Genomic DNA, 27,183 nt, shown 5'->3' with positions numbered 1-27,183 from the left:
GCCAGAGACACCCTGGGAGCCTCAGGAGATGCTCTGCAGGACATGACTCTCACTCGATCAAGGAAGAAGTTGCCCTTGTGTCCATTAAGCAAATTGCCAAAAAGGTTCTTCCTAGTCCCAGTCCCAGTAATATTTTAAACCATGTTATTTTGGCATAAAATTTGAAACTAGGGACTGACACTGGGTGCCCCTCTGAGAGAACTGTCCTTGGACGAAGACTGAGGGACTTTGGGCACCCCTTGTCCACCAAGAGCTTCTCCGTGGTCCTAGGGCTTTGGTTGTGTTCCCTGCCATGTTTCTGAGTCAAGGTGACACTGAGGCTGTGACAGACCTGGGGACACCTCAGAAGCTACCTGGGAAGCCCCCCCCCCCCCCCCTCTTTGCTCACATCCCAGCTGTGATGCAAGGAAAAGGGCAGGGATGGATGAGCTGCCTCAGCTCCCCCTTTACTCCAGGGACCAATCCTACAGCTGGTTTCCCACTATGGGACTGGTCCCCTATCTGAATTCAGCACCCCAGGTTCCTCATGTCGTTACCCCCTAATGAGGGCATAGGGATGCTCTTCTCTGGGCTGCATTTGGAGGTGTGAGAAAAGGTGTCCCCAAGCTCAGGAAAAGCCTCTGAGATGACAACAAGACGGGCCTGCCCTGGCAGGATGGTCCTATGCCAATAACATGGGCTTGCAACTTTGGGCCTCTTCAAAAAGAGGCCAAATAATGCCAAAAACAAACAAAAAAGGGACAACGAGGCCATCCAATGCAGCATAAACACCCATCATTCAAATTCTTGAGCCTCAGTAAAGGACAAAAAGGGCAAAGACACTGCCGTATTCAAACAAAATTATTTTATTGAAAGTGTAATGGAAATTTCTTCATATTGCTTTGATGAAATGAGAGACAGCAGCTGTAGACAAATATGCTTTTTTTATAAACAAATGCAAATGGATAAGGTAAAAATAAAGCATTTTTTTTAACTTGTACCTTTAAGCAACATAATCACAATATATACACAAAGAAAGCTAAAATAAAGCTATGTTGAAACCAAAGCGTTTCAATCAATACATTAGATAATTACAGATTGTGTCAATAAATACCCAGTTTTTAAACTGTTTAACAGGCAACTTTTTACACAGATACCAAGAAGAAGAAGAAGAAAAAAAAAATATATTTACAATTCAGTGCCTGGGGGGGGGGGGGGTGGGGGAAGGGGGGAAGAGAGAAAATCATGGGGGTTTTTTTGGCACCAACACAAATAAAAAGAATAAATTATAGAAAAAACATCTACATAGGCAGGCATCCATCCCTGCCATTAATTTTTTAAAAAGTGTGTGTGTGTATATATATATATATAAAATATTGCATATATTTTATATATATAAATACATATATATATGTAGAGAAACCTAGGAATGTTACAAAATATATTAGTGCCAATAAATACAGAACAGTACCAAACTTTCAACTGTCAATATTTTTGATGCAGTCTGAAGGACAGAAACTACCACCTAGGAGATAACTGAAGGGGATTTTTTCAATCTAAAGAAGTGATGACAACAAAAAATAGTAATAATTATTATTAATAATATATATATATATATTTATATCCAGGAAATCCTCCATCTGCCAGTAGTATTCCTACAGTCACCCTCCTGCCCAGCGGGGAGGTCCCCAGGGTGATGCCTCACGGGAGGATGGGGTGGAGAGCACGGGGTGAGCGTCTGCTCTTGGGTCAGCAGCTCCACTTCCAAGCTGACTGGCTCAATACCAGAGAAGATGTACAATTAAATAGTAATAATAATGATTAAAAACAAAACAAAACACAAAAACAAACCACAACCCAAACAACTCAGCTTTCGCCATATTCATCCATCAGAAGTTTCCAAAATTCTGCCAGGTTTGCACAAGGCGCCTGTGGAATAGCAGGTACCTGAGAGCACCACCTCTCTGTTGGGATATAAGCAGCTCAACCTACAGAAAAATCCTCAAATCTGTATTTTAGGTTTCCTCCCATCCCCATCTGGGTGTCTTTGTATCCCTTGGAGCTCCCACCATCCCCCAGGGCAGCAGGGCTGGAATGCCAAAGCTGCTGCCTTGCCCCATGCCAGCAACACCAGGCATTACTCCATCCCTAAACTTCATGTTTCCCAAGCAGGGATTTAAAGCTGGCAGGTTTTAAAGCCTTTTTTTTTTTTTTTCAATACCACTGGCATAGGCACTTAGTGTATCACTGACAAAGATTTTATGTCCAGTAACATCTCGTGGCCAAATAGTGGTATGTTCTCAAACTGATTTAAATAACAAAAGGCCAAAAGGGCCCCCAATATCCTTCTTAAACACAATGATTTATCTCATTAAAAAAAAAAATCCTTCAAGTTTTTCAGCTTTGTTTTCAGGCATTATTTTTTCCCTACCTCTAAAAGTGTACTTGAAAAAGTGAGGAGTAACCCAATAACCTTCATGTCCATCTATCTTGATTTACCCAATGAACCTATATTAAAAACCAATAAAATAGTACAAATAGTCTGGCCCACTAGGTTTTAGAGTTCCAACACTCTTGATGTTGGGGTGTCCTAAGAAGCACTTGCTGAGGAGCACAAGCACAGTGTTGCTGCTGTTTGCTTTCCTCTCCCAAAGCCCCCCCTGCCCTGCAAAGGTCCCCTTTGTCACCCCCCCCTCCCCAGCTCCTCTGCAGATTCAGGCACCACAACTGACCGTGACAGATCTTATGGCAAAATGCTCAGGAAATCAAATAAATTATAAAATAACTTACGAAAAGGGTGGTGGAGTGGGTTGGGTTTTTTTGTTGTTGTTGTTCTTGTTTAAATAGAGCTAGTTTCTATTATTTCTTGAAAAGTTGAGGGTTTTCTTCTCCATAGTGGCATTATGGAGATCAGACACATCATGTCTACTAGAAGGCTGATAGTGACCAAAGGACATTGCACAGACATTTCCCCCATCCCTCCCCTCCCAACAATTTGCATTCTGCTCTTTTAGAAATGTGAAGACAAAACAGCCAACACCTTTCAGACTCAGGAAAAAAAAAAAACAGGGTCATCTTTAGGATGGGTGCTGCTGAAGACCTTATTGCCCTTCCAGGTCATTGATAAACCACAGTGCTATTCATGTACTACAGGTAGAAAATAAATAAATACAGATATATTATGCAAAAAAAAAATAATAATGATTGTACACATAATACATCTGAGGTATTACCAATTTAAATAAGGTTTCATGCTAGTTCAAGCTTCAGTGGCTAGTTAAATTCTGGAATTTGCAATAAATAGATGAAGAATGATTATGTATATAGTGTATGGATCTCTTCTGTAAACCTTGTCCGATTTAAACGCAAGAGCACGTTGGGCTGACTCTTACGCAAACCACAAATTTTCACAATAAATACAGCTTCAAAATGTTGTCTTAAAAAGTTCCCACAACACTGAAACATTTCTAGAAGGGGCTGTGTGTACGACTGGCAATGTTAGCAAGGAGTATTTCTTGACAGGTCTTTTCATACAAAACACAAGGAAATTCATACGTGGAAGTCTTCTTCCCTTCCCTCCCCCCCCAACCCCATCATGAAAGTTTAGAAATTCTTGCACAAACAGCGAGAGGACTGATTGTAGCTGCAGTATGTCAAAACGTCCACATTCTATAAAGACCAAAAATAGTTTGTTTGCTTGGAAAGTCTTTTTGCTGTTGTTGTCTGGTTTTTTTTTTCCTCCTTAATTTCGAGTAGCGCATTATCCTTTTGGTGAAAGTTTGCCTGTCCAACAATTTTTCAGTTTTCGTTTCGGCACCAGCCCTTGCTGCCTCAGCCACACGGGCATTTCACACTTTCACTGTCTCCATCAGTGATGACTTGATGGCATCCTCCAAAAGCTGATTGTCTGTGAAAGGGGCTGGGGTTTCAGGGACGGATTCAGACAAACCAATGAGGGACTCCAAGAAACAGGAGCCCTGATCTCCAGCTTGCGGGAAGCCAGGAAAATTAGGCAACTGAAACTGTAATGCTGAGAAGTTATCGAGGTTCTCATACTCCTTTAAGGAGTTGTAAAGAGGTCCCAAGTTATAGTCTGAGAAGGACTGGAAGAAATCCAAGGAGTCAGAGGAAAGGCTGAGGTCGGCATAGCTCTTGGAGCAAGGCTCGGCTGGGGATGAGGCGCAGCAGGACAACCCATCGCACCGCGCCTGGGTGGCATCCTCCAGCAAACCCCCACCATCCTGGTTGGCATTCTCATCCAGGCATTCAGAGAGGTGGGACAAGTGGCCGGGGACAGACTTGGCCTCGCTACCGTGGTCCTCGATGAAGAAGTCAGTGGGATGGAAGCAACTCAAGTCATCCTGGCCACGGCCTCCCTCTTCCTCAGCATCCGAGTCGTTGAAATGGAGGATCCGTGCCAAGCCGTCGTCGTCCACGTCCGACTGGGATTTGTCGGAGGGGAGGCTCTCGTAGGGCTCCTCCAGGTCCTCGCTGGGGTGGGAGGAGATGGAGGAGTCTGTCATGTCACTGCTGCAGCTGTTCTCCCCCAGGGCCTCCAGGTCAGGGCTGAACTGGAAGGCGGGTGCCAGCGGCACAGCACGCTCCTCCAAGGAGCCCTTCCCCCCAGTGCATCCCAAGGGTGGGAGCCGCTCCCGAAAAGGGGGCTCAGCCTCTGCCACCTTCTCGTTGCTCTGCTGCTGCTTCTCCAGCTCCAGTTTCATGATGGTGTGGATGAAGTGGGTCTGCACACGGGCCTGGTTGAACTCGATCCTGCCCTCGGTGTTGCCGCAGCCGTCCTTAGTGCAGCCACAGGGGAAGGAGGTGTGATCCATCTGGAATGGGGAGAAGCAGAAGTTGAGGGTAAGGACCAAACAGGGTGGTGCAAAAATCAGAACTGTCTGCAACACACCCACTCTGAGAAACCAAGTAACAGCTGACTGGCTTAAAAGCAGATTGAAAAAGAAAGATAATTGTAAGAAACACTGCTCTTTGAAGGGTTGCCATAAAAAGGTTGGATTTCAGTGCAACACCAGTTGAAGGGTTCTGAAGTAAAGCAAAATCTAAGACTCCAGAAGGAGGAGAAATAAGGAGAAAAACCTGAATTTTTACATATTGGGTCATGATACTTAATAGCTGATCCATACTGCTAGCTTCTGCCCCTTGCTGAGACAAGGACAAATTGCTCAACAGGCAGTCGCAGCAGCTTTATGTCCCTGTTACCAGCAGCCACTAGAGGAGGCACACGGAGCATCAGTCTGTCTGCACACACCCACCCTACACCACCCCCAGCCACAGCAAGGAGAGAGCAAGCAGCACCCAGAATAGGTAGGGAATATGGCTCCCCCAACACAGCTGGGCAAGCATCCACAAAAAAATAAAATACAAAATATACTAAAGTAACCAAATAGACAGGGATGACCCCACGTTGTGGGGGCACTGCACAGCTTGCCAGGGGCTGGCACTGATGCTCCCACATTTGCCTGAGCGTGCTGGGAGTTGTGATACACATCAAGGGGAAAAAAAATTAAACCAGGGAGAGGAGGAGAAATAGCAGCCTAGTGTGAGAAGGGAGAAGCTTTCATTTGCCAAGACATCCCCACGTGGCCCATCCCCAAGAGGAGATTAGCAGGCAGAGATCTCATGGGGAAGAACGTGGCAAGCACGTTCCCACTGCAGGCTCGGGGACATCCCTGGGGCTGCCAGCCACGGCAGTGGGTGGATGGCTGCACGTGGGATTTGGGAAGTGGACACTTTCCAGCAGCATCTGCCTTGCAGCCTGGGGAGCATCTCCAAGAGCTTCTCTCACCTGCTTTGCTCCGAGCATTTTTACAAGCTGCCCTAAATCCGCCCTGCTTGCTAAACACCCCATCCTGCTTTAACAGGACACAATCAGTCTCAGCTGTGGGTTTTCCCCTGTGCCCAGAGGGGAGGGCAATACCTGACATTTAATGCCTGCCAAGCTGCAGCTGCAGGTCTCGGGGTCGCAGACCTCCCGGCAGTCGCAGCCGCAGTCCTCCCGGGACAAGCGGATGTTGTGCAGCTCCCGCTTCTCCTCCTTGTCGATCTTCTTCACCCCCAGTGCTTTCAGCAGTGCCCGTCTCTTCTTGGCAGGGTAGGGCTGGAGGAAGAAGCCATCCTCCAGGTCCACGTTGCTGACGTCGATGTCGTCGTCAGAGATGTCCTCGATGGTGAGCTGGTTGGCCTCCTCCGACACCTTGGTGCCGTTCATGGTTAGCTGAGAGCAAAAAAATGGGCAGAGCATGAGGGATTTGTGGGGGACACAGAACCACCAGCACCCCCAGGTCAGAAACAAGACATATCTGCCCCCACATGGTGGCTGACCCCAGGCCCAAAACCTGTGTCAGAGCCCCCAAAGACCAGAGAGACACCTGACTCAGTGTCTCTTCCATTGCTTTTCCTAAAGTGGAAAACTGAGCTGAAAATCCCTCGCTGAAGTCTGTGTGTTTTGGAGACCCAAACAGGGTTGAGGACCAAATGTGCTGAGGTCTCAGAGAAGCTCCCATGAGAAATCAGCCATTAACTAACAACATCCACCCACTGCTCACCAGCCCACGCTCCTACCTTCCATTTCAACGCTTCCAACTTCTCCTCCTTTAATTTCTCCTCAAGTTTCCCCCGACGAACGTTTTCCTGCTCCTTTGAAAACTCTGCTAAGGTGAACTGCCGGGAGGAGCTGTGTTTGCTCACCATCCCCAGGGTACAGCCCCCACGACTAGGCACACTCGTGAACCCCTGGCAGCGTGGGAAGTAAAACACAGTGACCCGGTCAAACTCCACATTGTTCTTCTTTAGTCGCTTGGATTTCTTCAGGATAGAGGTGGCTAAAAATGGAGGCAGGACAAAAAAAAAAAAAAAAAGAAAAAGAAAAACAAACAACAAAGCACAAAGTCAGTGCTGCCACCCTGCAGACAGGAGAGAAACATTGCAAAGAGGCTCTAAATATTACAAACAGATTTGGAATTGCTCGCTTAGCAGGTGCATGATAGGAAAAGGTTTCAACATTGCATGGTGGCTTCTGTGGGTTTAGGTTCTAGCATTTCAAAAGTGGGATGAGGATGGAGAGGGAACTAAGCCCACAATGCAGCGGAGTCACCAACCTGATTTACCCTAAGGAACAGCTGCTGCCTCTCCTTCCCATCTGACTTCCTCCAGGAAAAATACATTTGCTTATTCTTCACATGCAGCAGAGCATAACAAACATCCAACAAACCAACCTGTGTGCTTGTCCTGCTCTAAACCCAACCACCCTGTCCCACAGGACAGGAGCTCGTGGTCTGCTCCTAGGATGCTGAAGCCCTGAAACTCCAGCACTGCCTGGCTCCAGCTTTTGTGGCAGGGCATAAAATAGCCCAACCGGCTGTTTTTCTGGTGCTTCCTTTCACCATCCACTGGGAGGAACTATGAATCTGTAGTTTATTCTCAAGAGACTAATTTGAGAGCAGCTGCAAAGATGTTAATCTTTATGCAGGTGATCCCAGGGTAAACTTGACTCTGGTTTATCTTAAACTGCTGAAACATGCTACACACCATTTACAGTGGAGCCTCTCCAGAGATACCTGGCTCTGCACATTTGCACATGCAAAGGCAGCAGATGGAGGTGAGCTCATTAGCCAGGGCAGCTTCAGAGTCAATGAACTTCCATGAAGGTAGCTGGGCACAGAAAGCAAAGCCAATGGTGGTGGTACTGGGTTGCACAGCTGCTTTTTCTGCTGCATGAGCACCTCAGGAAAGAGTCAGCTCCACAGAAATTCCATGACAGGGTTTTTTTTGGATGTCTTGGGTGCCACCACAAAGCCAACTGAAAGGACTGCTGAAAACCTGAGGGGCTCAGGTAGTTTGGCTCTCCCCAAGGGCTGGGAAAGTGAAAGACCAGACAGTTAACTGCACCCACGTTTTACAAGTCTCACTTGCCAAAATACAGCATTTCAGTTTCACATGAAAGGAAAAAAAAAAAAGAAAAATCGTTCACCCAGCTGTGTCAGCAGCTTCTGCTAAATAGCTGAGGGTTTCACACTGGGCTCTGCAATCGCTTTGATGGTATCTTTGCACTGCAAGTTGCATTTTCATAACAACCTTGAGTCAATCTTCTAAAACATTAGCTCTTTCTCAAAAGGCAAGTTAACCACTACCATCATCTATCGGCTGAGCTGCTGCACTTTGGCATTTGCTTCTCTCTCCCCACACCCCTCCTCTGAAATTGTTTTCCCATTCCTGACCCTTTTCCAATTGAGCCAGAGAATACAAAAAGTTCATTGTTTTGTCACAAAACCTGGGAAGACAAGCAAGAATGAGACTCTTTATTATTACAAGACTTCTAAAGCCTTTTCAGACAACTACGTGTTTGTGTATGTCTGCTAAGTGGACCTTAACTGCTATGTACAGTTGGTGTTCAATATAATTTACTAGGCTGGACTATTTCTACTCTGTGAAGATGTTCCCCTATTGTATTTTTTATTTTTCTCTTCACACGGTAGATAAAGGATTTTACAACCTTGTCTTCTGTGTTTTCCTAAAAGCTCTCAAAACTCATATTGCTGGGAAAACAAAACAGCATTTAGCTGTACTAACAGCAGAGGCAATGTCAAACGTGTCATGTTCTTTGGCAAGGAACCCAACTCATGTAGGAAATGAGTTCTGAAATGGTAATCACACTACTGGTTAATCATTTTTAAAAAGCAGTATTACAGGCCTTTGGTGTCTGTTTAGTTTTTGCCTACAGAATAGCTTGACAGGGAACTGAGGGAGGATGGGATGGTCCTACAGCACTGACTTGACCTGCATGCCTCTGCACACCAAGATCCTTGGGCTTCTATGTCTGGAAACATTATAAAGGAATGATAAATGCTGAGAGGAAGGGCTGGGGAAAACTACCCTGAGGATGGTGGCTGATTATAAAACCAGGATAAATTAGTGTAATGACAGGGAACTGGCCAGATGGCTGCTTCCACCTGTAAAGGTGTGCTCCAAGGGGGTCTCTGCATGGTGACAACCCACCCCCACATCCTAAAAGCCCATGCAGAGGCACAGGTGATCCCAGGAAAGGGACTGCCAGAGATACTCACGGGTGAAGTTGGGCGTTAAGGCAGAGCTGGGCTTGGGCTCCCCATGGGAACTCTCCTCATCTGACTCCCAGCCCGAGGATGCTGAGGAGGAGAGAGGGGAGCAGGAGGAGGAGGAGCAGTAGGTACTGTCATCCCCCAGCTCTTCATACTTCCTTTTCAATACTCCGCTCATGGTGATGCTGTACTTTTCATGTAACTGGAAAACAAAGGAAAAAAGAAAAATTAAACAAGGGAACTACTTACAGCTTCTGGTGATGAGCAGGAGAGCTTTAACCCCCACCAAGATTTCTCTACCACACCCACTTGACCCTGCAGGTGTGGTTCCCAAAATGTGCTCCCCCTAAAAACCAGACCTTCCTACCTCACTGGGCACACCTGCTGACTTTCTCTCCCATTTTAAGACACTACAGAAAAACTGACTATCACAAACAAAAAAACTGTCCAGAAACCAACACAATCAACACAAATGCTATCAGGCAATAAGTATTACATTTTGCTTACTAATTCTTTTATGCTAACTTCTTACCCAGCTCGCTTGCTATGCAGTTACAGCTTTAACGTCTTGCTAATTACAAAAATAAGCCAGTTTGCAAAGAACAATCTGTTGGCATGATTTACTTGCTACAGCCCCCTGGGGAAACAGACTTATTAAATGAAGCACTGAAATACAAATATATCAACTGTGAAGAACAGCCCTTCTCACAGTGCCTTTCATAGTCAGTCCCCCATTCAATAAGCTATTCTTGCTTAGGCTGGGTTTATGTATCAAGCATAGTAGCAATTAAAAACAATGCAGCTAATTAAAAACAAAGGAGCTCTGTACTTGTCTAGATTCATAAATTTACTGCAAGCTTTTCCTCTGCTCATCTTATAGTAAAAAATTAAAAAATAACTATTTCATCTTTTAACCTTTGCTTTTATAAAGTTTGTGGGGTTTTGTCTCCTGAAATTGCACAAAAGCTACACACATTGCCTAAATTTGTGCTAATGGGTATCAGACCCCACCTAACCTGGGATGCTTTTATACAGATGATGGACCATTCCTCCTTTTAGATGCTGGCAACACTATACCAGAAGCCCCTGCTCCTGCAGAAGTCACTGCTAGCTTATCTGGAAGCCAGTGAGCCATACCCTAAGCTGAAGACCAGGCTGCTGCTGCAGCAGTGACTCCCTTTGACCCCATCCCATCAGGCTGTGAGGCAAAACCATGGTGGCAGAAATGCAGCCCCAGCCCAGAAACTCCCTCAAGCAAAGAGGGGAGAGCCCCAGAGATGCAGGATGCTACCAGTCACCTTCCTGATCCAATAAAAGCAGAGGTAACAAGCAAAACCTAAAGCATCCCTGATATTCAGATGACATTGGGATGCTTCAGACACATACAGCCCCAGGACAGTGAAAGTGCAGATACAGGGGTGCCAGACACCTGGTCCCCATCCCCTCCCACCAGCTGAAACTCCTCCACCAGCCAAATTAGTTCGTTGTAACCGTAGCACTTTCTCACTCTCTTTTGCATGTCTGAAGTTAAATTAAGTCTCAAAAAAAAGGAAAAAAATTTTAAAAAAACCAAACCACCAAACCCACTCTGCTGACAGCCCTAAGCAAGTGACACAGAAACCCCACCAGCTTCAAAACCTCCTCATGATGGGATCGTCAAGATCTCGACAGAGCCACAGGATGCCAGGTAACAGGATGGAAGCACACGGCCTGCCTTCAAAGCCCTGTGCCAGCCTTCCTTAATTATGTTTACCAATAGCTTCCCAGAAGATAACAGTCCCTTAAAAGGTAAAAAAAAAAATCCTTAAAATAATCCTCAGCCTGGAAAAGTCCATCATTCAATGCAACACACACCTGGGAAACTTCTGCATCCCTCACAGCCCCCCAAAGCTGGGGCCAGGGGAGAGAAAGTGCCCTCCATCCCTCCTCCTCAGAGCTGCAGGTGGTTTTGCCACTAAGGGGTTGTTGGTTTTTTGGCCTTAATCCAAAACAGATGGGGAGAAGGTGGATTTGGCCACCCTCCAGCCCCAGCAGCACATGTCCTACCTGACACCTGGGTTAACCCCTTTCCTGCCTGGAGGAGCTCGCAGGCAGCCACGACACCCAAACCAGCTACCTGGCTACATTTAAGTTTATTTTTACTTCTATTATTTTTGTGCCTTCTGCTCTTTCTCACACAACCAGGAGCAAAGAAGCCCTCCAAATTCCTGGCAGGGGGCTGAATCAAAGCTTGGGCTGCAGCCAGAAGTTTGCTCTGACCCATCATCCCCCTGGAACAGCCGAAAACTTTGCAAAAAAAAACAACAAACCAAAACAAAACCCCTACACATGGCTTCAAAGAGCATCCACTCACTGCTTCAAAGGACACCTCCAATGCTGCCAGTGAAGGATACTGCTGCCTAGCCAAAGGGAGGGAGAAATCAGCTCGTGATTGCCCACAGGACACATGTCCCTTGGCAAACACCCTTGGAGATGTGATGTTGACCACATCCAAGACTTGTGGGAGACACCAGAGGTTGGTGGAGCAGACAAGCTCACACTGCTGAGACAGGGATAACTCCCGGGTCTGGATAAAAAAAAAACAAAACCAAACAACAAACCCACGTGCCATCTGTTTCTACCAGATCTACCTGGTCTGCAGGGCTCTCAGAGAAGCAAGAGAGGGGACACGATGATGCTGCAGAATAACAAAGCCCTGATGCCCAGGTCCCCCACAGACTTAAAGGTATCACCTCCCACATTCCCCCAAAGGACACGGCAAGAAAAACCAAAAGTGTTTTCCTCAAACGAGCTAATTGAGCTAACACAAACACCAAGGGAGAGCCAAGGGAAGCTGTGTCTAAGATGGTGCAACTTTATTTTTATTTTTAGAACTACCATTGCTGATTAGCCACATCTGGCAGAAGGATGAAGGTAGGTGTGTGCATCTCTCATCTGTGAGAATAAGCCAAATGCATAGGGGAAAAAAAAAACAAAACAAAACCCATACCTTTGGCATGCTGTCTTATTCAAAACACCTATTGTTCTGTTAATGCAAAGTAGGTGTCGTGCACACATGATTCTCAATTAATGGGAAAAAGCTGGTGAACCTGTTGCCAACCAGCCAAAACACCTTCATTCTCCCCACTCCCCCTAACTCCTTCCCTCTCTTTGCTAATTTACAGCTGTGATGTTTTCCAGGTCAAGTTTTCAAATCTTTCTCAGGAGCTCTACCTGATGTAGTGGGGCTGCACCCACTGATATCTACTTGTATCCAGCCCCAAAACACCCTCAAGATGGGGGTTTCACTGTCAAAGCAGAGATAGTCCTGATCTCCCCTCCTTGCCCAGGCACTTGGGAGCAGGAATTCATGCCAGCGATTTGGATGCTGCCTTTGAAAGCCATGTCACCAAAACTGCTGGCTGCTCAGCCAGAAAAACCCAGAGGCCAATTCAGACACAGTGAGGATATTTTAACTGCAGTAATTCTGCAAGTAATCTTAAATCCGCATTGATGTCTTACAAAGAAGTCACAAAAATGTGCACAGCAGCACGAGAAAAAGAAAATACATATATATAGATCTGTGCCTGCCACTGCAAATCTCTGCAGGCACCACCGAGCACGGGATTTTACCACCTTTTTCTTTTTCTTTTTTTTTAAATTTTTTTACATAACCTGAAATAAAATAATCCTATCTTCCTTTTAGTTGCCAAAAAAGACATTCTGTTCTTGGCTAAGACTTCTTACTCATCTATTTTACTGAAAACAGCTTTTGGAACAAGTACATAATGCAATGGATCAAACCCGCAGGAATTCCTCTCTGGCACCAGAACTCCCACTATCCTGGGAATACTTTCTAACAAATATTTAGCCCAGATGTGCATTCCTTTCTTTTTCTCCCTCTCTTTTTTTTTTTTTTTAAAGCATTAAAGTTGGGGGGTGGGAGGGTGGCTCTCCAGTTGTGTGTGTGGGGGGGGAGGGAATTGAATCTGCAAAGTTTCTCCATTTCTGGAGCTTGGCAAGTTGCAGGGTAAAGCCCTAATACACTGGAATGCGAGGAATTAATGTTTTAACTATCCTCCTCTTGGACGACATCTCACCAGTAAATATTTCGAGTAATTCAGATTTAAGAAGGTTTGGCATTTGTTTAGCCAAGAGCAGAGGAAGGCAACCAAAACCCCTACCAGTGTCCACTTAGTCTATTTACAAGAGACTGCATGAAGAAGCATCAAGGCTTTGCACAGAAGTACGTGGAGAAGATGTTTCAGCATTGTGTTTTTGGGGCTGTTTATGCATTTTGCACTGGGCAAGCAAAGGCAGCAGTGCAAGCAAGGCAAAGGAAACTCCTCCTAGCAAGTCCAGTGGCTGCTTTTGCTTGTGCCACAAGTCCCATAGGATTGCAGGAGAGCACCTATGAGCAAGGATATTTTAAATTTTGAGGTTTCTTTGCTGGAACATCCTAAAAAAATGGAAGAATCCGGAACCTGTGCATGAACTACTGCAAACAAACTTTCCTCTGCAAAGCAATCTGGGTGAAAACAAACAAACAAAAATAATTTTAAAAATCCTCAACCTCAGTGCAATGTGGTCAAAGTATTTATTTTCCAGTGACTTTTTGAGCCGGTTTGCCGACTTCACAAGCAGAGCTGCCTGCCTGCAGCCAGGGGAAGCCAAGGTGGACTCTTCCTGGCACACTGGGATGAGGGCTCAGGAGCTGGGAGCAAGTTCACAACTGCTGAGCCATGAGTCAGAGCAGCTCCAGCTCCCTCCCCCAGAGACACAGTGGCTGTGCAGGTCTAGCAGGAGTAAATATTAGTTTAAAAAACACCAGTGCATATTTTAGCCAGGTACGGCTCCAAAGGCGGCTCGTGGAGCAAACCTGGGGGATTTTTGGGGGTCAGTGTTTATTTGCATGCTGCTGTTTATTGCTGGTCAGGCAGCCTTGGTGCAAGTATCCCCAAAAACTGGCTGTGGAGATGAGTTTCCCATTTAACTATCCCAGATATTTGATGTCCCACAGCAGCGGTGGCTCCAGTAACACCTCTGGGTTACTTAAGAATCACCACACTATCAACACTGATTCATTGCTCCTTCATTTAACTATTTTAATTCTTTGCATATTTACTTAAGTGGTTTCCCCAGCACTGCTGTGACAGGCTCCATGATGACAACACTTCCCAATTTCAGGGCTGACCAGGGCCAAGGTGAGCAGGATCATCCCATTGGGACCCTCCAGTGGACGGTCCCGTGTGTGTTCCCTGCCACTCAGGCTCTGCTTTCCAGTTCAGATCAGATTATTTTCACTCAGCTGGGTCTAAGGTTTCATAACCTTGCTCTGGTTAAAAATAGCCTCTGCCTACTATGCAACAGCAAAACCCGAAGTACCCCGTGCCACGGAGCAGGAGCATGAATCAGTTCCTAGCACCACGAGTTCATTCCCCTGCCAGAGACTGAACAAGCAAAAAACACCTTCCCCGGGGAAGTGCATGAGAAATATTTACTCCATCTGCTAATTTCTGGAAGGCCACAAAAAAAAAAAAAAAAGGCTTTTCAGATTTTTCTGTCGAGCCCCTATTTCTCACCGACAGCTCAGAGGGTGAATAAGAAACATTAGCAAATACATTAAAGGTTATCTGACACGAGGTTCAAATGTACCCGGCGCAGATTGTTCTGTAATAAATATGAAAACAGCAAAGTGTGCTTTGTCTAGGAAAATCCTCTATTTGATTACACCTCATGAATAATTCACGCCAGGTTTCCATATTTGTCCTCCTGTAGGTACACTCTGTGCATTACCTTGCCTGCTATATATACGCACGCATTTCCTGCGCTGAATTATTAAAGGCTCGCCGGGAGCTGCAGAGTCTCTCCAGGCAGAGAACAAATGTGCCATCCCGAAAATACATTCCTCCCCGCCCCCCCCAACCTTGACTGGGGTGGGGGCCACATCTGCAAACTGCTCAGCAGAGAAGGGAGGAGGGGGAGATCATGGGGAAAAAAAATAATTAAAACAATAATTGCTGATGAGTTCGTTGTAACAAATGACAAGACTTTGGGGTTTGTAAATGGCCGTGAGGGTTTTCTCTCCGTGCCACTGAGGCGATGTCATTGCATACGTTAGGAAGGCACGGCTGCTTTAGGAACGGGCTGTCCCCATGTCCCTATGTGTCACCCTCTTCCTACAGCGACATTATGTAACTCGGAGGTGACAGACACTTTGGAGGATGTCGCGGAGGGGAAGGGGGGGGGGGGGCGGCGGGCAAGAAAAAAAAAACAAAAAACACTCTGAGAAAACCGAGTAGTTTTAGGGTTGGAAATTTTTTTCCTTTTTTTTTTTTTTTCTTTTTTCCTCAGGTGCGCAGTAAAATCCCTGATGTTTTATCCCGGGAGGCGGCAGGAGGGGGGGCCCTACTGCCGGTCCGTCCGTCGGTCCATCCGTGAGGCGGTCGGTAGGTGTTGCTGTAGCGACGGGAAAGCATCTCCAGCCCGGAGATTTGGGGAAGAGCGAGACGGCAAAGCTCTCCTCTCCGCACCCTCCTTCTAACCCACCCCCCACACCCCCCCCCGCCTTTCTTTCAACATCAGAAAATTGTAACCGCAGCCGTAAAGACGGAGCAGAACCTGAACTGACAGAGGGGAAAAAACTCCGCGCTACTCTAAATAAATATATAGGTGTTTATGCGTATATAAAGCGCTGGGGGTTCTGCCCAGGGGAAAGTGCGGGAGAGCCAGGGGAGCAGCAAAGTCCTCTTCACCCTGGGGAAACGCGGTCCCGCTGCCTTGGGGAGGGGGTGGTCCCGGACCCTCCCAGCCCAGCCGGGTTCCGCTCGCCCCGGGCAGGAGCAGCCCGGACAGACGGCGCCGCCGCGGCGGACCCGCCCGCCTCCGGGCTGCGGGAGACCGGGACAGAGACCCCCCAAACGGCGAGACACCGGGACGGGCTCCCATTCGCACCCCCGGCAACCGAACACCGAACCGGACACCGCACCAAACCCCTCCACGAGCAAACATCGACCTTAGCTCTCAACCGGACCCCCGGCAGCCGCGCCGGACACTCCACCAGACCGCACACACCAACCCCCCGACCCGCACACCCGTTCTACAGAGCACCCCCACGGCGGACACCCCCCGTCCAAACAGCCCCACGCAGGACACCCCCTGTCCAAACAGCCCCACGGCGGGCACCCCCGTCCAAAAAGCCCCACTCCCGGCGCCGTCTGCTCCCCCGCGGGCCCTACCTGCGGCGGCGGCTGTTGGTGTCGGCGCGGCGGCTCCGGCTGCAGCGGCGGTGCCTGGCGCGGCGCCTCCCGCTCTGCCGGGGCCGGGGCTGCGCCGCGCCGCGCTGCCCTTTTTCGTCAGTGGAAAACTCCGAGCTCTGACGCAGGCGGTGACAGGCGCGGGGCCGGCGCGATCCCGGCCCGCCCGGCTTCCTGCCACCACCCCCCCAACCCCAGGCTGCCTGCCTCCTGCCTGCCTGTCCGCCTCTTTCCCTCCCTCCCTCCCTTTCTCCCTGCCCGCCTCCACCAACCACCCCCCCCACCTCGGGCGGGGCGCTGAGTCAGGGCCGAGGGGACGCCCCACCCCGCCCCGCCCGCATCACCGGGGGATGAGGGGTACGGGAGGTGTTGGAGTCACGCAGGGGAGTGAGGACCCCGAAATGGATGGGGGACACACGAGGGGGTTGGGGGCACACGGGGGGTTTGGACCCCACAATAGATCTGGGTCCCAGTGGGGGTGGGATCTACAAGGGGTTGGGTAACAACAGGCAAAGCTTGGACCCTGAAACAGATTTGTAATTCCAGTGGGCTGGAGACCCACAAGGGGCTGGGGAATCACAAGCAAGGCTTGGACCCCACAGTGGATTTGGGTCCCGTAGGGGGGTTGGAACTTACACAGGGTTAGGGACCCACAAGGGGTTGGAGACCTACAAAGTGTTGGGAACCTGAAGGCAAGGCTTGGACCCCACAGTGGATTTGGGTCCCATAGAGGGTTTGGGACTTACAAGGGGTTAGGAACCCACAAGGGGTTGAGAACCCACAAAGGGTTGAGAACCCACAGGCAAGGCTTGGACCCCACACTGGATTAGGGCCCCATAGGGGGGTTTAGACCCACAGGCACAGCGTGGACCCTGCAGTGTATTTGAGTCCCACAGGGGGCTTGAGACCCACAAAGGGTTTGGGGACTACAAGCACGACTTGGACCCCAAAACAGCTTTGTGTCTTATAGGGGGTTAGGGACCCACAAGAAGGCACAAACCCCAAAGGGGGTTTAAGTGCATTGAGGGTTCCAGAGCCCCCAACCTACAAACAGATCTTGAGACCTGAAACACGTTTGAGCACCACAGGGAATTTGGACCACAAAAGGGCTGGGGATCCACAAGAAAGAATTGGACCCTGGAACAGATTTGGGTCTCACAGGCGGTCAGAGACCCTGATGCAGGCATTGACCCTGTAGGGGATTTGGGTACCAAGGGGTTCAGAACCCCCAACCCCAGCAAGGGATTGAGCATGCACAGGCAAAGCCAGGTCCCAAAACAGAGTTGAACCCCACGGTGTATTGGGACCCACAAGGGGGTTGGGGCCCACAAATATTCTTGGGCTCTGAAAGGGATTTGGACCCCACCAGGAGTTTGCATCTCTACAAGGGGGTTGGAGACCACAGGAATAGCTTGGACCCTAAAATATAGTGGGGAACCACAGGGGCTTTGGGTCCCATATGTGTTTGGGGCCCTAGAAAGTATTTGACCCCCACAAGGATTTTTTGACCCATAAGCGTGGGTTGACCCCTGAAAAAGGTTGGAGACCCACAAGGAATTTGGAATTCACAAGTGGGCTGGACCCTGAAAGAAATTTGGGCCCCAAAACAGCTGCAAACCCCACAAACAATGCCCTCAAAAGGGATTTGGGACCTATGGATTGCCTGGGATCCACAGCCACCCTTGGACCCCAAAACATATTTGAGCCCCAAGAACAAGTTCAGGCCTCACAAGGAATTTGGAATGCACAAGCAAAGCTCAGAGCCCCCAAAAAATCTGGGCCCCACAGGGGGTGTTGTCCCCACAGAGATTTGGGGTATTTGGGACCCACAAGCAAGGTTTGGCTCCAACAAGATTTTTGTGCCCCATAAGTGTTTGGGCTTTGCTTACAAGGGGGAGAGACTCAACTTCCAATAGTGGTTGGGATCCAAAACAGGGCTTGTCCCCACAAGTAGGACTTGTCCCCCAACAGAGTTTTGGCACCACAAGGTGCCAAAGCAGGATCAAGAAGAAAGGTTTGGCTTTCAAAAAGATTTCTGGAAACCAGGGATATTTGGCACCTACACAAAAGACTTGGCCCACAAAAGGGATTTGGGCCCCATAGGATTTTTTGGCCCCACAAGTAAGGCTTGGACCTCAAAAGAGGTTTTGGTCCCATGAGGGGTTTGGAGATGCACAAGGCAGATTTGGTTTCTTGGAGAGATTTGGGCCCACCAGAAGATGCTTGGGCCTGGTCCCTGAAGGGAATTTTTTACCCACAGGGATGCCCAGAAAGCTGTTTGGGTCCTCCAGGCAAAAGTTGATCTCTCCAAGGGATCTGGGCTTCTCAAAGGAACTTGGACCACATGTACAAGGGTTGAACACCTCAATGGGGCTGAGCCCCACAAGCAAGAATCCCTCAAGTCCCTCAAAAGCAGTCTTGGAAAGCACTTGGCTGGATTTTTGCCCCACAAGCCAGGCTACATTCAGTGGCTGGGTCAGAGGCTATGAAGCTGCCTGCTCTCAGTGTTCCTCTTTAAAATGTAGCCCAGCTTTACCCCACAATATCTGGGTATAGACAATTTGCAGGAGTCCCTGTGTGGGACCAAGTCCATGGTGGTGGGATGGTTTGTCTCCTCTGGCTTCATGGAGGAACCTGAATCAAATCATACCAGGGTCTTCTCAACTCCACTTCTGCACCCAGCACATTCCCTTCCTGCACAAGGAATACTTTGCCTGCCCTATCTTTGACTCAAAATCAGATGGACTCGGGTTGGATTTGCTTTCTCCAAGAAGATGGTCAAAGTTGGATTGGGTGTGGAAGCATTTCCCCAAGCACCATCCCCCTGTGCTCCACTGTGAGCCCCTTAGCTCCTACATGCTTGTGCTTTCTACACTGTGCTGTGAGCCAGGGCTTCTCTTTCCAGGAATATTATTTTAGTTGTAAAAGTCTCGGGCTGCCCTTTATCTTTTGTTTTGTTTTGGGTTTTTGTTTTGTTTCTAGCACAAGTGTGTCATTTGGAAGGTGCTTGGTCTGACCATGAAGAGTGGAGACGAGTTGAGAGCTTCACTGTGGTACAGCTCCTTTAGAGTTCTGCAAAACTGTTGCCCTTAGTACTTTCAGAAACAAGTGACTTTTAGGAGCTTTTAAACTCTGGGCCTAAAATGTCAGGAAAAAGATAATCAAGTGCTGGAAAAGGTCCTCTCTAGCATCAAAGCCACAGCTGGTTTAATACCACCATGTGAAGCAGTGCCACAAGGATTTTTGCTTCTGGTCTTATCATATGTCAGTGAATCCCCAGTACAGGTCAGTCCCATTGGTTGCCCTACTGACACTGCTGCAAGGGCAAAAGGCACTGGTACCAGGTGAAGGGGTACAACCAGGGTGAACTGAAAACATCCTCAAGACTACTTTGCTGCTGTACTTGATACAACTCCATGCCCTGCCTCATGCTTCCCATCTCCAGGTGCTTCACCCCAATACCTGGCTCACTTCCCTCTCTCCCCAGCCCACGAAGCAGCAGCCACAGCTCCCAGATGCACAGAAGCACAGGAGGGATGAGCTGAGATTTTTTTTCAAGTATACAAATGTCATGGAGGTAATACCTAAGTCTGGATGGTGCCCTGATGATGGGTGGGTCCTGTCTGAGGCACGAGGGCCTTCCTGAATGTGACGGTGTACAGCACTCACAGGAGAGGTTTTCCTGAGGTTTCACTTACCATGTTTGGACATGGCTGTGATTAATATTTCCTAACAGGAAGATGTCATGCGTGCAGGCTTTCCTCTTCAGGGTTTGGGTTGAGGGTGACCAAGTTCAGGTTATACACTGGTTCCTCACTTCCTCTGCCTTGGAGACTACACACACACACCAGCCACCAGTTGCCCATCACTGAACCCAAAATGGGTTCTGGCAACGATGAGACCCACAACCCACACAACCCCTGGGGACCTGGAGAACTTCAATACAACAGGACCAGGATGTAATGTCACCTATGGGTGACAGGCTAGGTACCTTGTCTGTGAGATGAAGGGGTGGAGGGGGGCATTTGTCTCCATCCCTGAGCTGAGTTTTGCTCAGCATATGGGGGAAAAGGTATATCCTGGAAAATGGTTCAGAAAGTCTGCAAGTGACCTGAAGGTTGCACATTTTCTTTCTTGCTTTTATTAGTTTTAATGAAAGTAAAGCCACTGTGAGAGCAAGTCCCATGCAGGGCAGAAATTATTTAGTGATTTGATCAGGGGGTGAACAAATCTGATCCCAAACTGCCCATATTTGAATGTATAAAGGATAAGTGAGGTTTGAAACAAAACTTTCTGGCTGTTCTTTTGGAAGCAACTTTTTTTGTTTGTTTGTTTCAAAATCAACCTAAAAGCACTACTACATAAATAAGTGGGAGTTTACACAGAAGGATAAATAGCCCTCAACCAATTTAAGATGTTTTCCTATGTAGGTTGAAAAAAATATCTCAGTTTGACTCAAGGTGTAGTCTGTTCCATCTCCGAGCCTCCTTCCTCCAACAAATGAGTACAAGAGAGCGGGAAAAAAAAAAAAAAAAAAAAAAAAAAAAAAAAAAAAAAAAAAAGGAAATGTTTCTCTTTAACTTGAGCCAGGTTGTTTTGGTTTCTAACACAGCTTTTTCACCTCTGAAGGATCATCCCTCTTCTCCCTACTCAGCCAGAGAGATTCACAGCCCCTGCTCCCAGGAAAGCCCTCACTCCCTTGGCAAAGGCTGCTGGCAGCACTGGCCCAGAGCTGGTTTCCCTGGCTGGATGCCACACGAGTGCTGCTCCAGCAGGAGGAAATTCCCTGCTGACCAGCCGTGGCAGGGATAAGTGGCCTGGCAGAGAGCAGCAGCCACAGACCAAGTGCAGGGAGCAGGGATCCCAGCAGGAAAGGACCGGAGGGAGATGCTGAGTGATACACGAGGTGGTAAGATAAGAGGTGTGAGTTGGACATGCTCTGGATGTCAAGCTCTTCATTGCTCGTTTAGTGCCAGACCTCCAGAGGGAGGAGAGTTTTTTCTGGAGTAAAAAGCCTCTTGGTGCTTGGGGATGGGAAAATCAGGAGTATCTGGCTTTGGAGGCAGGATTTTTTTTTTCTCCTGGATTTAAGTGAATATCCCAAGCTCAGTTCTGAAAGGGTTTGTCAGCTGTCTCAGGCTGTGGGTATGTTGCTGGGTACTGCAGCAACCCATCCAAGAATGAAGACCCAGCCACACAGGAAAAGAAACCAACCCCTCTTGAGCAATCACATCACCCCCAGCTGGCCCTGACTGGGCTCAGATAAAGTGAGCATTTCATTTTATAGTGTGTTGTGCAATCACAATAAGCTGCCACAGCTGCTCATGGGCTGCCTGTCAGTGTCAGGGCTCCTTCCCACCTGACACTTCTTAAAGACAAGTTGAACAAGGGCATTGAGTTGGTTTATCAGTTGGCTTTGGGTTTGTTTTGCTTTTTCTGAAAGATGGACATAAACTGGTAAAGCAAAGATTTTGCCTCAGCCATGTTCTAGGATATTCACCTCCCCTGGGAGCCAAGGGAGGACACATCTGTCCTGGGACAGCCTGGGGTGAGTTAGTCTGGCCATGCAGGTGTGATGGAAGCTGTCCTGCTGTTTCCTCATTGATTTTGCACCAGCAAAACTCCATCAGCTTTTTCAGAGCTGCTCTTGGTTTCAGCTGATGCTGGAAGACAGTCAGATCTACAGCATTTAAGGTCCTATATGCTATGCTGTTATATACTTGCTGGGTAAATATTTTTGCATTTATTTATTTATGTATTGCATTTATTTTTTATTTAGAAAACATGTTTTCTTCATACATTTTGCTGTGCTATTTGCTGTCAATCCTTGACAGAGACAAGGACATTGTCACAGGTATCTCACAAATTTACAGGCATCCTGTATGCTTGAGAGAGACAGAGCATAGGAGCTGTTTGCTGGGGAGCACAGATATAGTGGTTAGATTCCCAACAAACACACTAAAATCATCCACCTGAGCAAATAAGTGTTAATTTAAAATGCAGGCATGAAATGGGAATTGTAAAAGTGCTATGTAGTGTCCACCAGCAGTAGCTCGTGGTGAGGAAAATCAGGATGAAAAAAAAACCAAACCCTTGTTATCCAGTTAGCTGAATTCAAGTGGGGCACCTGTGTCCTCAATTAACCCAACTAATAGTTAACTTGAGTGTCAACAGAAGCCCTCACACCAGGATTTGGAGGTGGGAAATACAGGAGTGCCATGTTTTTCACTCCTTGACATTTCGTGAGTCGTCTGTTTTAGCGCTGAAACATCTCAAGTGATGGGATCCTTGCAATTTCTCTTTCAAGGGTATCGCTCTCACACAGTAATTAAATCTCTGGCTTTCAAGAGTAATTGCCAATGAAAGTGCCTCCAAAGTTGCTTTTTATGCTCAGCTGTTCTGTCTCCTGGCAGAAAGAGCTTCTGGAAAAATGAAGAAGCCAGGGTTACAAGTGACCACAAATGCAAGAAGCAGCAGTACAAGCTCCATCCCTCCCCACAGGTAGGGGCAACAACTGCCCCTAAACTTTGAGGTGGCCCAAAACACATGGCAGTCCTGGATGCCTAAAAGGCCCTAAAGGAAATGGAAACTTATAGTATGGCTCCATCGTTAGCAGGCTCATTGGAAAATGGTAATTTTTCAGCACTAGGACCTGTCTCCTGCTCCAGGTTGGTAATTGGTGGAGTTGGCAGTGAGCCAGGCAGCACTCTCAGCTCTGTCTTGAGAGGACAAAAACCTCCATTACTTTATGCTCTCTAATTCTCCCAAGGTGTGGTGCTGTCTATCAATGGAGTCGCCATGAGGTAATAGAAATTACAAACCTCCCCAGACTTATTTGTCTGAAAGCGTTTCTTGTAAAAATAATTATGTGAGTCTCCGGAACCGTGGTACATGAGAATGGCAGAAGAGAAAGTTTGTAAATTAAAAATGCAACAAAAGGCTCTTTATTGAAAACTGCAAGGGATACTGGACAAGAGGGCTATTTCCCTTCTGTTGGGTTGGCTGGTGGCAGCTTTTAGAGGGAAAAAGGAATTTTTGTTGTCTATTTGTCACTTTGCAATGAAGCTGCTCTAGTCCCAAGTTTTGAGTAGGGTGATGGGTTTGGCTAGGCACTGTCAGGGGCTTGTTCCCTACCTTTGCCATCCCTCCCTGTGAGCTTTGGTAAGCTACTGCCCTGCCACTTTGGTGGCTCAGGATGGGGACGTCACATCTCTGGTCTCCCTTGCTTTGCCAGGCTGGCTGGGGAGGCCCCCTTCAGCCTCTATTCTCCTGGCAAGAGGAGTCCTAAAGCCTTCATCACACCCCATTCTCAACCAGAAAAACACCACCCAGAGCAAATGTATTTGCAGTGATGTGACAGACAGAGCTCTGGAGGAAATTCCTGAGCTGTCTGGAAAAGTTACTACCCCCTTGCCTCCAGCAAAGGCCCATGAGTTGACTCCACCATCTCAGCTCCAACCTATTTTCATGCAAAGTTGGAGCAAATGGGCTGGACTGTGAATGGGAACATCTGGGGCTGGATGGCAAATGGGAACATCTGAGGCACACACACACCTGGCCCTGAGACTGCCAGGGGGGAAGTCTTCAGCCCAGGAGAAGTCTGGGGGCTCCTGGAGAGCTGCTGGGGCTCCTTGAAGCACTGCAAGGGCTTCTTTCAGAGCAGAGAAGCCAGGATCCAAAGCCATTACAAATAACAATATGGTTAAACTAATTTTTCTCTTCTAAAGAAGTTTTTCACAACCCCACAGTATGGGACAGAGGCATTGCTCCACCTGGGCAGCTTTTCTGCTACTTGAGCTGGACAGAAACATCAGTAGAATACATGCATAAATTATATATATATACAAGTAGATGTTTGTCCATCTCTAAATATTTAACTTTAACTGAATTCACAGCAAATCTCACAACAAAAAAATTCTCCTCCTGTGTCAGCGAGAGCTGAAGCAGCACTTGGTGACCACAGCAGCCACGGGTGACACTTCAGTGCTTTCTTCTCAGTGCCAGAGCTCCAGCTGACAGTGCCTGTTTAAAGTTAGAAGCTGCCAAAAGGGCACCAGAGCTCCACTTGTGTGCTGGTTTTATCTGTGAGCTGCTGCTATCTTTCTGACACTTGCAGGATGCCCAGAGCCTCTGGCTTTTAGCATCAGATGCTGATGGTGTAGAAAATTTGCTCTGAAAAGGGTAAGGGGGTGGAATTAGGTATGGAGAATTATTATTTGTCTTTGCTGGTGCTTTATGGCTTTAGTGACAGGACATGCTCCTGTCATTGCTTGTGATCAATGTTGGGGCTTCTGAGCCAAATTCACTCCCAGCAAGGCCATTGGCACATGTGCCATGTTTGGGGGTCTTGGTGCTCCCCAGTGTGACTGTTTCACCCTCCCAAGAGAGAAGGACCTGGTTCTTGCCCCCACTTTTACCAGTGGGAAACTGAGGCACCAAGCTGGGGCCATGCTTTTGGATAAGGATGGGCACAGGCATGAGGTTTTTGGCTGAACTATCACCAGGCTCCTCTGATATCAATGTAGTGGGTGAGCTCCAAAACCAGGGACTCTGAATTACTCTGTGCAGCAGCTCAGCTATTTTTACAGGAATCCTAAGCCCTTACTGCAGGCTCCTGATGGATACATGTACATAAGGCAGGGCAAGAGCTGCACTGCAAGGCAAAAGCTGCATGGAAAAAAAAAAATTTAAAGATTTGTGGCAAAATATTGATCATTTATTGCCAGCCATATCAGGTGACCTTCAAAAACTGGAGGCCTGTCCTCAGAGGGCCTGGGAGCATCCACCTCTCCTACCATCTGTAGCAAGGAGCCAATTGCATCAATTTTTCTCAGGCAATTTGTGGCCAATCTGTGCTGCTTCTCTTTGCCTTCCCTTGCAGATGCTTGGCACTCCAGCTTAAGCTTTTGAGCTCTGGCTTCTGGTCGTGGAGCAGGTGGCTGCTGTACTTCAAAAGGTTATCCAGCCCTCAGCTACCTTCTGAGGAGTCTGTAGGAGGCAATTCCTACTCTGGAGTCAGCACAGACTGGGGATGGGGCTGTGAGCCCACCATCTCACCACCCATCTGACTGTGTGTGAGGTGGAAAGGGCAGAGGGTGGGGCACAGAGGCATTAGACTGCTCACTATAGATTTTAAAATAGGGTAATTTCAGTGAACCTTTCATCACTGAGGGGTGGCAAACAGCATGGTGGTTGTGGCCATCTTACTTTTCTGGGATGCTCACCAATCAGAAGTATGTATGTCTCCTAATGTCTGCAGTACTAACAGGCCTAGAAGAAAACCCCTTTCTGATTCCTACAGCATCTCATGAACTGTGCAAAGGTTTTAGAGACCCAGACACCCCTCAAGATAACCCCTCCTTAGTGTAGCAGAGAGTGATCTGAGCTCTGGTGTATCTCACCCCACCTGAAGATTGTTTTCCCCAGTCATCCTGTAAAACAGGAGCTGCATTTGTGCTTCTGCCCCATTACTTTCCCCAGAGGTTAATAATGAAAAATGTAAGAGATGTGTATGTATATATGGTGGTGACATTAATGGGTTGAAGAAATCTTTATAAGACAATGGTACAACCCCATTTAACAAGAGAAAGGGAGATGAGAGTTGTCTCTCTGGGGCCAAAATGCCCACAAACTTATAGGAACTGAGAACATCTTGTCCAGGTTCATCTGAAACAAAACCGTACTGCAATTCAGGAAAAGCAATAACCCTGGGTCCTTTTGGTTTCTGTTCTGGTGTTTGAGCTCCTAAATGTTTACATATGCAAGTTTTGCAAAAATGAGGTCTTTCCTCCAAAGGAAAGCCAAGATTACCGTGCAATGACTCGAACCCAGGAGAGTGACTTCTAAGAAAAGTACCAAAACCGTGGCAGTTCCCCTGCATTGGCAATATGCACCTGCATGTCCAGACATGGGATTTAGGAGGGGCTTTGGTAAGTCAGCATTTGTTACCCTCAGTCTGGAGGGCAATGAAAAGAGAAGGTTTTTTGTTTCAAAAAACAACATTTAATTTGATTTTTAAAATTAATCTACTCAAGACAACGGAAAGAAAAAGATGGCAGGAATAGTAGAAAAAAGGAGGTTGAGTTTAATTCAAAATTTTATTGTTGCAGGAGGCCTGAAACAGCTTTTTAGGACTCAGCTTCTCCTCCCAGGTGTGATTTTTCAGTTCATTCATCAACTTGAGGAATCCCCTCCCTGCCTGGCTCTGCCCATGGTGAGACTGAGGTTGTATCATACACATTGAAGAGTGTCACAGCTTTAACTCCATAGAAAATCACTGCAGGGGAGAAATAGTTCTTGAATTCAAGAATTATAATTTACTAACAGGTTTATTAAAATCTTATTAGAAGATTATTTTTAAAGTCCGTTTTACACAGCCGTTGCCCTTCTGCTGCTGTCTAATCCTGGAAAATCTCAGTGAATGAGTCATTTGCATTTACTATCTATTACACCCTCTTATTATAAGCCTGAGTGTGTTTGCTTTTGCTTCAAATAGTATCAATAGTAGAGCCAGAACAGTGCCATAAAATCTCACATGCCTTCTCTTTTAGAAGCTCCTTTGCTGTTGGAAGAGACAACCTGAATAAAATGCTCAGTGTGGTTTCATAGGGTGGTTCTGGTGTGCAGGGAGGCTTAAGGAGCATTTTATTCAGAAATAGCCTATAACTTCATTCATCCAGTCCTGATCCAGTCCTTTTAATCCAAGTCAGGTTTGGGAGGTCAGAGACATTGCTGAGGGTCAAGTATTTGCAAGACATTCCTGCTTCCTAAAGGCAACTTCAAGCTTCAGCTGCTGTTAACCATGTGCTTGCAGGTCATGCCAAGGAGTGCATCAGGGGTATGTGAGGGCCACCTTTGTTTGCTTGGTTTTGATATCTGAAGGCTGTTGAGTA

At 47.4% G+C, this 27,183-nt stretch overlaps 1 protein-coding gene across 1 annotated transcript; it reads right to left on the bottom strand.

Moving 5' to 3' along the window:
• Positions 1–829: 829 nt before the first annotated feature.
• Positions 830–16,413, bottom strand: CSRNP1 (cysteine and serine rich nuclear protein 1). Its single transcript, XM_071734650.1, has 5 exons — positions 16,274–16,413; positions 9,063–9,258; positions 6,562–6,821; positions 5,918–6,214; positions 830–4,811 (listed from the first exon to the last, which is right to left on the bottom strand). Exons 2-5 carry the CDS (start codon positions 9,232–9,234, stop codon positions 3,828–3,830), a joined length of 1,713 nt encoding a protein of 570 aa, XP_071590751.1. The 5' UTR covers positions 9,235–9,258; positions 16,274–16,413; the 3' UTR covers positions 830–3,827.
• Between the last annotated feature and the right edge of the window lie 10,770 nt (positions 16,414–27,183).

Source organism: Heliangelus exortis, chromosome 2, assembly GCF_036169615.1.
Source record: "Heliangelus exortis chromosome 2, bHelExo1.hap1, whole genome shotgun sequence".
Taxonomy (NCBI): Eukaryota; Metazoa; Chordata; class Aves; order Apodiformes; family Trochilidae; genus Heliangelus; species Heliangelus exortis.
This window is presented reverse-complemented; position numbering and strand designations above follow the sequence as displayed.

What these genes read in the sequence shown, in the direction of transcription:
- CSRNP1 (XM_071734650.1), bottom strand. Translation starts at nt 9,234, where the DNA reads ATGAGCGGAGTATTGAAAAGGAAGTATGAAGAGCTGGGGGATGACAGT. An exon ending in CTTAACGCCCAACTTCACCC is followed by an intron (nt 6,822 to 9,062) that starts GTGAGTATCTCT and finishes CTCCATTTTTAG; the next exon opens with CCACCTCTATCCTGAAGAAA. An exon ending in TGGCAGGCATTAAATGTCAG is followed by an intron (nt 4,812 to 5,917) that starts GTATTGCCCTCC and finishes TCCCCATTCCAG; the next exon opens with ATGGATCACACCTCCTTCCC.